This window comes from Triticum dicoccoides, chromosome 1A (genome assembly GCF_002162155.2).
Source record: "Triticum dicoccoides isolate Atlit2015 ecotype Zavitan chromosome 1A, WEW_v2.0, whole genome shotgun sequence".
Classification (NCBI taxonomy): domain Eukaryota; kingdom Viridiplantae; phylum Streptophyta; class Magnoliopsida; order Poales; family Poaceae; genus Triticum; species Triticum dicoccoides.
The window spans coordinates 416,115,141-416,125,187 of record NC_041380.1 but is presented as its reverse complement, the minus strand read 5'-3'; the positions used below and the strand labels follow the sequence as shown (position 1 = coordinate 416,125,187).

General features: G+C 44.6%; 1 protein-coding gene across 1 annotated transcript; it reads right to left on the bottom strand.

The window, feature by feature from the left end:
- Window positions 1-842: 842 nt before the first annotated feature.
- On the bottom strand, window positions 843-7,081 carry LOC119276688 (putative E3 ubiquitin-protein ligase LIN-1). The gene is made up of 16 exons (XM_037557820.1): window positions 6,936-7,081; window positions 6,579-6,821; window positions 6,164-6,243; window positions 4,910-6,091; window positions 4,692-4,833; window positions 4,137-4,382; window positions 3,763-4,060; window positions 3,463-3,584; window positions 2,921-3,040; window positions 2,571-2,702; window positions 2,358-2,480; window positions 2,155-2,265; window positions 1,936-2,082; window positions 1,729-1,854; window positions 1,307-1,423; window positions 843-1,216 (listed from the first exon to the last, which is right to left on the bottom strand). Exons 1-16 carry the CDS (start codon window positions 7,068-7,070, stop codon window positions 1,199-1,201), a joined length of 3,342 nt encoding a protein of 1,113 aa, XP_037413717.1. The 5' UTR covers window positions 7,071-7,081; the 3' UTR covers window positions 843-1,198.
- Between the last annotated feature and the right edge of the window lie 2,966 nt (window positions 7,082-10,047).

Here is a 10,047-nt window from a genome sequence, read left to right as displayed (position 1 = left end):
CAAATAATACTACCACATTCTTGTATGATGCAAATAGCCCTAAATTATTTTATGAGGATTAACTTTAAAAAAGCTAAGTGAAAATAATAATTGTTCTAAACCCTTATAAACAAGGGTGCAAATACAAGTACAAAATTTTATATAGAGTAAACCATTAAAAATCATATCTAAAGTCTATATCATCCTAGAACAACACATGAACTAAAACTATTTTTTGGAGGGAAATAAATAATGTTTTTTGTTCTTTTTACAGTAGGAAAAACCACAAAACATGCATATACTTTTTACAAGAGAGCAACCACAAAAAGTAAAAAGTAAAACCGGAAAAAGAACCGAAAAACCCGGCCCAGCCCACCAGCGGGGAAGAATTGGCTCTTGGCGCGGCACGTGCGGGCTCGATTCAAATGGTGCACATTTCCGCCGGAAGCTTCTAGCACTCTCTCGAAGGTTCCCTCCTGTCAACCCGGACCTCTGATTCGTGGTTGGTCTGGCGTGGCGCATACATCTCCGGAAGGTCAGGCGTGGACGCGTAGTGGAGGGAGGAGGACAAGAAGCCAAGAAGAGTTTCTCCAGGAGCACACCCGCAGGGTGTTCGTGGGAATGCCGCAACGGACATGCCATCGGCACAGTAGCAGTGGCGGCTATGTCAATTTGCTTCGGATGCTGCATCAGGTGCACCCGTATTCCGCTTGATCCTTATCAGCATTGTTCGTCGATCTGCTGCAAATTGCGTTGCTTTTGTTGTTCATCACGCGTTGTTTTTACGCGATAACCATGTTGAGCTTTGATTCTACACTTCTTCGGCTTTCTGCCTAAATCTAAATGCCCGATTTCAGTTTCACTATGCTAATGCGAATTTATGGAAGTTGCTGCCAGTGAGACAGTGTCAAGTATTCACACACACACACACACACACACACACACACACACACACCGGCACACAATCGTTTTTTAACGGTGAACATGCACATTATCCTCTCAAAGAAGAAATATAATCACAAGAAGACTATTTACATTAGGTACGACTGTACTAGTCACTGCGAAGCAGGAAAACATTATCTGCGGTGCCGTCTCTTCTGGAGGGTGCCTTGTACAACAAAGGGGTGTCCTTTCCTTATTTTCCATGTGTGTTCTGTACACGCTCTGCATTTACAAAGTTGATCCATGGTCTGTGCTCATCTCTCCTCTTCTGCGCCCTTCACAAAGGGATCCATGCCTGTAATAGCAACATGGTGTGTTTATTCTTGGTGTAAATGCTAGACAAACATGAATGACACCTTACCAAGATTCATGGTATGCTACTGACCTTGATTAACCCGGTTTCAGTTCCACAGAAAATGATGTCATTTGCAGTGAAGAGGCTCGTTATCTTGCTCCCTGCAGGCAGCCTTCCAACTTTCTGCTGCTTCTCTCTCAACCATATCTGTTGATATCCATATGCAGAAGCATAATCAGTTGGCAAGTTCTGTAATTTTGTAATCAAGACATCGGAGTGAAAGAGGTTTACTAGTATGGCACATGCCACATATTGATACATACTCCCTCCGTTCCGAATTACTCGTCGCAGAAATGGATGTATCTAGATGTATTTTAGTTCAAGATACATCCATTTCTGCGACGAGTAATTTGAAACGTAGGGAGTAGATTAGTGTAACCAAAATAATAATGATAATGATAATAATATTAATATCTTTCTTCAGATAGAAATAATAATAATAAACATATTACCTGAATGACACTTGGGCTTTTATTGCAGGTCAGGTAGATGAAGTCCTCCACCACTGCCATTGCCTCTACATTTGTTCCCTTTGGCATTGACATTGTCATCGTAGGCTTGCATCGCTTTTTCCAATCCTGTTTTCAAAGTAGTAACATGTTTAGCATTTTATTCTTCATGTGATGGCTGATGGTTTTGAGAGGTCAACTGAACATTACCTTCATGGCAGATCCTTCCACTTGAGAACCAGCACAGTACATCCAATCTTTATATACTACTATGGAGTTAATTGGTTGCTTACTGATTCTCCAGCTTCTTGTAGGCGCTCTTATTTCAATCTTCGATTCTACTGATACATCTAATTCCTGATAACATGTCTTGTGTTTCAGATGCCATGTTTTTAGATGCTATTACCATCATCGACTAACAAAACTAACCTGTATACTCAAGTCTCCGCAGCCGAGGTAAGCTTTGCCCTGAGAAAGAGCTAGGGATTTTACATGCTTGCTCTTGTAAAATGTCTGGGTGCTTCTTGCTGAACAAGAGAACTGTGGAAGTAAAAGGAATGTAAAGTAAAAACAGTATTATTGCTATACAGCCGATCTGGTGAGATAATTTAGCATAGGAAGCAAATGCACACCTTCAGAACGTTTTTATGTGTTAGTACAATAATTTTGTCACCGTAAATATCAAACTTCTGCACAGCCTCTTTTATTTGAAATACCTCGACACACTCAAGCTTGCGCTGTGCCATTTTCCATACCTGCAAAGGAGCATTATTTTACCCGAACAAGGAGCATATTAGTTAATAATTTGTGATTACTTTTCCTTTATGGTTGATTGCAGTTCCTACCCGAATAGATTTGTCAGCTGATCCGCTCAAGAGATTTTGTCCAGTTTCTGATAGTGCAAAACACGTGACTGCTTTCTTGTGCTCTTTAACCTCTCTGATGATTACTGCTCTCTGGCCTTTTATATCCCATGCCTGTGTAGGAACACCCAAGTATTAGGAATTTAGTTAGCAAACTATTACAGTGTTACTGTCGTTTTAATAGATGATTTTTAAGGAGAAAAACCATAGATTATCCCTAATTATGAATTAACTGTTGCCATGCAAATATATGTGTGTTATTTTTGTTTAAGGCAAATATGTTTGACTTATGAGTTGGAAAGTATCTACTGAGATATGGAACATATCATTACCCTGATGGTGCCATTGAAGTAACCAACAAAGAGCTGCCCTCTAAAGAATGTTATAGCAGTTACTGCTCCATTGCCAGGTTGACCAATCTCTAGGATTTGTGTATGTACACATGATACACGCTGCACTGACAACTTCAGACAATTAGATTTCATGTAAAAGTAAAGCTTTGAGAAGGAGAACTAGAGTCGAATAATTCTTATTACATTTGCATTATAGCTTCTGGAAAATCCTAAAACACATGTTCTTGAGTTTAGAAGGGAAAAAAGGACCACGCTAAAATTATAAAGATACATAGATGTCCATTTTAATATTGGTGCCATCTTTTATTTAAGATGGTATAATTCATCTTTATTACTCCCTCCGTCCCACAATATAAGGTGTTGTTACATCCAATATGTAACAACACCTTATATTGTGGGACGGAGGGAGTATAAGTTAAAGACGAATATGAACCATCAAGTTTTTGCTCACAGTTCTGATTCAGAAAGGAAGGAGAGGAAAATAAGTAAATAAAACATGACTTAATTTTAACAGTACTCACTGGTTTCCTAGGGAGGTAGTAATCTGTAACTTGAAGTAACTCCTCAGCCATCCATGTGAATGATGAAAGCCTCCTAAGGGATTCTCGCGAACCCTCTGACAAGCTCATCAACTTTTGCTTACCTGACGTTAGGGAAACAGATCACTTCTTTGGAACATATTAATTTGACTATTATTGTGTTATAAACTTAGGCTAGTTGACTCTACATTTGAAATCAACATAATGCGCAATGTACTAGTAAGTCAATACCAAACCATTCAACTTTGAGTCTAATAAATAGGTACAAGAAACTCTCCTTACCTTTTCCAGAGGTGTAGTTATATACACACATGCACGCTAGAACCCTTTCATCAAGCTCGCATCCCGGATGAAGGTGGTGCACTATGTCAAGTAACAAGATCTCACAAGCATAACATCTTATATCATTTTCACCAAGGGAAGCCAGCTCACTTGCAAGCCATGCGGCGCATACTAGGCAGTCGTGTGAGGTTCCCTTCACCTTGCTTTGCAATCCTTTGGCTAGTGCACTGATAAAGGGCACTCCTATTCCTATAATTGCTCGTGCAAATTTGTTGCTCCATGAGCTTATTTCTGTATCCTGCATCGTATTTTTACTCGTCAATTAAAACTAGTTTCTGTTATGCTAGCAAATAATGAATATGTTTATACTTGACCTGAAGGCAAGCATCCTGCCAGTCGATGTTTCTGATCATATTTCTATGAGATTTTGAGGTGAGGCCTGCTTTCTTTGATAGCCATGCAGCAGTGTAGGATTCTCCTGACCAGGAATGAGTCCCTCCAAGATTTGACAGAAAAGACGCTGCTAGTGCTTGCGCAGTGAAATTTTCTTGAGATGATAGAGATTCCAGTAGGACCTCCACTGCTTCGTCTTTGAAGACACTCCTTCCATCTGGATTTTCCTGCAAAAATAGGAAAATAAACTGTCATTTCCGATAATGTAAGATCACTGCAGTGCTGTGGCTGTTTAAATACGTATTTACTTCTTTTTGGAATCAAGGGCAGGAGCTCTGCCTCATTTGATTAACAGAAAAAAGAGAAGACAAACGCCAACATAAGCTGGTAGATGGCGCAGTTAAAAATGGTGGGTGTCAATGCATTGTGACCCTTAAAGTTCATTCTAGCTAGTATGCAGCATATCATCTGTTGTTTCTATGGACCAGAAGAAAAATGATTGTTCATATCAGGAGTATCTGGGATAGTAGGAATACCAGCATATCCAATTGAAGGAGAAGATTAGCCGCTAAAACCCGTTGCTCAGGTTCAGTTTGATGGAGGCAGGCCACCAATGTATGCATAATAGCAATACCTCCTAGCTGCCATATTTTTTGTAGCAAAGAAATTGCAGAGGACCTAAAGGTTGACACAATTGGACAAGTTATTATGGCAAAGGTTTAACAACTGAGCCTTATCAGGGTGTGGATCATACCGAGGAATCTGAAGAATCTCATGGAAGTATTCAAGCGCAGCGTACTTGACACGCTGTTCTTTCCTTCTGAGAAGGTGAAGGAAAGGTTCCACTGGAGTAGCCTGTGACAGAAACTTCTTACAGTTTCCGCTAAGTCGCACACACCTGACGAGAATAGCTGCCAGGGCCATGCCTTCTTCCAAGTTGTTGTTCTTTGCAACATCAACAAGCTTAGAGAGAATAGGAGGAGAGCTGATTGTGGCCAAGTGAACATTATTCGTTACATAGTCAAATGCTGTCACCAAGATCTCAATGAGAGCTATTGATGCGGATGTTGGCGTCAGTGGAAGCAGTGTAGGCCATTTTTGGGTGGCAGTATTACAGGCCACGTGTAAAAGTGAAGGTAACAGCTCCAAGTTTTTTATCTCAGAAGGTGAAGGATCCAATAAATATATCAGAATGACCGCTTCATGCACATCTCTCTTCAACACAGTGGCTAAATTGGATAAATAGTAGTCTTTCTTCTTGATGTCTCTCATTACATTCCTATCTTCAGATATCATAAGCACTAGAACATAGACTGATGCTCTGATCACTTTATCCTTCTTGTCTGTTGAAATGCTATCAAACAGTTGTTCAAGGATGTCTTGCCTTACTGACGGTTTGTGTCTCACTTCAGATGTATGGCTCAGCAGCTGCCATATAGTTGTGACTTCTGAGCTGGCATCTAGGCAGCTTTCTAGCCCGTCAGAAACCAATAGTTTTGATACCGCCTTCTCGAATCTTTCAAGAAAATCAACCTGACTGTTGTTCCCGCTGCGCGAGCTAGCATCGCTCCAGTCATCACTGTTTGAGAAAGGTTTGAATTTCCTACTCATGCTTCCTCGAGACACTAGGTCGGATAGAGCACTTCTCTTGATGAATTTGGTTGAGAAGTTGCTGAAGCACCTGAGATCATGTCTGGGTGTGCATTGTGGAGAAATGTCATCCTTGTTAAAATAGTTGGACACAGCGTATGAGTCTGCATTGTGCAGATCGAAGACTGAAGTTGACAGATTGTTCGGTGAGCCTTGTGATCTGCTTAATTGCAAGTTGTTTGGTTGCATCTCAGCGTCATCGACAGTGTAAAGTGGAGATTCAGGAGCATATATCATTGCATTCTCAGGAGAAGTGCACCATGTTAGACTCTTGTTGTGGCATGATCTACCCAACAAAAGAATGCATTAGGATGGCAATACTCGGCAGTATAACAGATGAAGTCGAATGCAGTAGCACCTTTCATGGAGTTTACTTGACAAGAAATCTGCATCAATAGGCATAATCTTTGCTGACCTCCCTTTGTCATGTAGAGCTGCCTGCTTCAGATGAATTAAATGCCATTAAACTCTAAGGTCTGTGCCAGCATATCTAAATTTTTGCAGTTAAGGTACAAATTCTGTTACCCCACATACTAATGTTACAAAGTTCCGCGTATAATTGCAGGAAAGGGTTTCACTAAATTTTACTGGATAACAGTTGTGCTATTTTTAGGTGTCTCTCACAAGCAAAAATGTTGGAGAAAATTCAAATAAGGGATAGCTGTTCTTTTGATAATGATATGAAACCACAGTACTTGTTCTAAAAAAATGTGAACACAGAACTCTCTTCGCCATTATAATTTGCAGCGAGTGGTAGGATTTGCATGTCTTACCTCGCTGTCGCTTGCTTCGCTAGAATCAAGATGCGAGTAGAATGAAACCGGCGAGTCGGACTGGGCCTCCTCGAGCATCTCATGGAGGCACCTGCTGTCAGAGCTCCCCTTGGCATCTTCCTGGAACTCCTGATCGGCACAGCTGAGAAAGTACTTCAGCTCGGCGAAGCCACCATGACCGCCGAAGTTGGAGACCAAGGCCGTGCTCTTCTCCCCATGTCCGATCCATTGGGCCGTCGTCTCCTGCAGAAATGTCAAGTCCACTTCAGCTCTAAAACACAGGTAACTCCTCAACTCATCTGCACATGCCCTGAACTGCATTATAAAGGGACATGTGTGCTAAAGTACATCACTTGCCTCAGAGACATTTCTCCATCTTGGAATCGCAGAGCCTGCAGATTTTCCCAGCTGAAAGCACCTGTCCATGGAGGTATGTATGTATGTTACTACTATAGTAGGAGTATAGAGAAGCAGAAGGTGCTGTGCAACCATGAGTTTTCATCTACTATTCTCTGAAGTATATATAGCAGTGTGGTGTAGCACCACTCAAGATGATGTCTCTAGATGGTGTTAAATTTTGTAGGCATGCGGCTGGTGCTGGTGTGGGTCAGGATGGTTTAGTGTGCATGCTTGTCTCAAGCTGCTAGTGGAGAATCTTCGCTTTGCTTTGCATTGCTTCAGAAACTCGTCAGGAATTTTGGAGATGGCATGCCGGTAAAAAAGGTGTGTCAGTCAAGTTCCTTTTTAGAATCCCTTTTGCAAAAAGGATTAGTCCTGGGCTGATCTCTCCCTCCTTTTTATCTTTTTGCCACATCAGAGACATGCTAGAGAAAGTGCCCATGACCTGCACATTGTGCTCTACAGAATCAACAAGGAAAGAAAAGCTTGGACAAAAGGAATGTGGAAGGCAACTCCCAATCATCTCTTTCAGAAACCAGAAGTTGGTTCTGTTTGAGTTCCACACAAAACAATTCAAGGCCTCTTTGATTTGTAGGATTCCAGGGGAACAGGAAAAACGTAGAATTGAAATCCTATCAAATTGGAAAGAGAACTACAGATGTTGCCGCCAAATGCCAATGATCTCTAATACTCCCTCCGTAAAGAAATATACAAGAAAACAGAATTGTAGCAAGAGATTTGGGTTGGTGGAAACTTCCCTCCGAAAAAGAGCTCATATAGAATCCTTAGGACAAATTCCTAAGGATTCAAATCCTGTGAACCAAATGACCTCCACCAGAAAAGATAAAATAAAAAACTTATGATTCAAATCCCCCAAAACTTCTGTAAAATTCGTTTGAATCAAAGATCGAATTCTCATTCGAAACGATCTTCGAGCTAAGGCAGAGCAGTGGAGGAGAATTATATCCATGACCCAAGATTAGTACTTCATACATTTATGAGTGTGATGTTTCATCTTTGGCTACTCTCAACAAAATACTGACATAACAAAATAATCAAAGCGGGTCCGCCTTTATATTTAAAAAATAATCTTCAATTGGAGAGGAAATTATTATCAAGAAAAGAGAAGAGAAAAAGTGAGTGAGAGAGACATTGGACAAAACTCCAGCTTCAAAATCTTTTCCATGAAAAGGGAGACGTCCCTGCCGCACAACATCACGGCCCTATCATGAAAAGTCACCCTGCTCACTTTCCAGTACCCCTCGTCAGCATGGTGTGTGTACAGTACGTTGTATACCGTATACGTGTACGCGCGTACAGTCATACTGTCCAGCGTATGTGCATACGCACTGTGAACGTACGGCTTGCATGTGAGTACCGTTATAACTGTCTCGCGGTAAAACAAACATGGATGGTTTCCCACGCTCGCAACGGCTCACTCACCCGCCACCGTCGGCCGAGGCGGCGCCGGCGCCGTCGGGCGCGGCGGCCACGACCCGGTAGTACATGAGCCAGTCCTTGTACCGCCGGGCGGCCCGGCGCGCCGCGTCGTCCTCGCTGGCGCCGGCGCCGCCGGCGCGCGCGAGGACGGCCTCGTCGAACAGCCCGTCCCAGAGCGCGCGGGGCGCGAGCCCGCCGCGGCCGGCCAGCGCGGCGGGGGAGACGAGCACGGCCTGCAGGAAGTGCGCGGCCATCTGCCACGCGTCCCCCTGCGCCGCCCGCACCAGGGCCAGGTAGAAGTAGGCGCACGCGGCCACGACCCGGTTGCCCCGCCCCGCCGTCCGCCCGTCCTCCGGCAGCAGCGCGGGCGCCTGCAGCGCCGCCTCGACGTCGCGGAGGAGCCCCGCGTCCGCAGAGGCCGCCGTCGGGAACGAGTCGATGGCGCCCTGGAGCGCGGCGAGGACGGCGTCGTCGTCGTCATCGTCGTCGCCGTCGGCCGAGGAGGCCGGGCGCGGGGAAGGCCCCGCGAGCAGCGCCACGCAGCGGCGCCGCGTGGCGAGGAGGTCGGCCGGGTCGGCGAGGAGCGCGGCGAGGTGGTGGCCGAGGAAGGAGATGAGGGAGCAGATGGAGGCGTGCGGCGGGAATGCCGCCACCGCCGTCGCCGTCATCGTCGGCGTCGCGGTGCTGGCACCGGTCTCTCTGTGACTACGGCCCCTCCTCCTCCGGCAGGAGTGGCTCTCGGGTAGATAAGCGCTTGCATGCGCGAGAGTGAAAGAGAGGGAGACGACGCACTTGGCGCGCACGGACAATGTTGGGTAGGTATGCGAGGAGGCAAGCTGGTCCTTCCTTCCTTGATGTCATGTGGAGAAGAGATAAGCGTGGTGGATTACTTTGCTGGGGGAAGAGATTTGGTTCTTGCGGTTAAATGAACGGAAGCATTTCTTAAATGGATCTCAGAGGGGGAAGGAGTAATAAACAGTGACTTCGGCTGGGTAGATCGGTACTTCTTCTGGGCAGAGAGGTGCGGCCTACACGTACGTCTCCGCTCCACGATTCAGAGGATAGATTGAGTCCAACTCTGCTGGGCGCCTGGACTGGTCTCGGCGGCAGGATGTGGTTAGGGAGACTTTCATTGCTCCAGATGCCGAAGCCATTCTAAACATTCCTATTAGGTAAGAGGGAAGTGAGGATTCTTTTGTTTGGGCATTCGAGAAATCAAGCAACTACACTGTAAAGACGGTGTACCGTGCTCTAATGATTCAGAAAGAGCGATTGGCTCTAGAGGAAGGGACGGCTACCGGAACCTCAAAAGATGATCAATAGTCGTGGATGGCCTTATGGAAAATGAATGTCATACCGAAAATGAGAGTCTTCTTGTGAAGAGTTTTTCGTGGGATTCTTCCGGATGAAGTTACTCTCGACTATCGTCATATTGCACCAATTAATCGATGCAAGGTTTGCTTAGCAACGAGGGAGGATCTGGAGCATGCTCTCATTCATTGTTTCCATGCGCAACACTTCTGGGACAAGGCATGTGCATGGTTTGGTATTCGTCTCCCTCGTCTCCACCCGGATTCATGGGCTCGCGATATCACATGTGACCCCCGTTTCTCTGATGATGGCCGAGCCA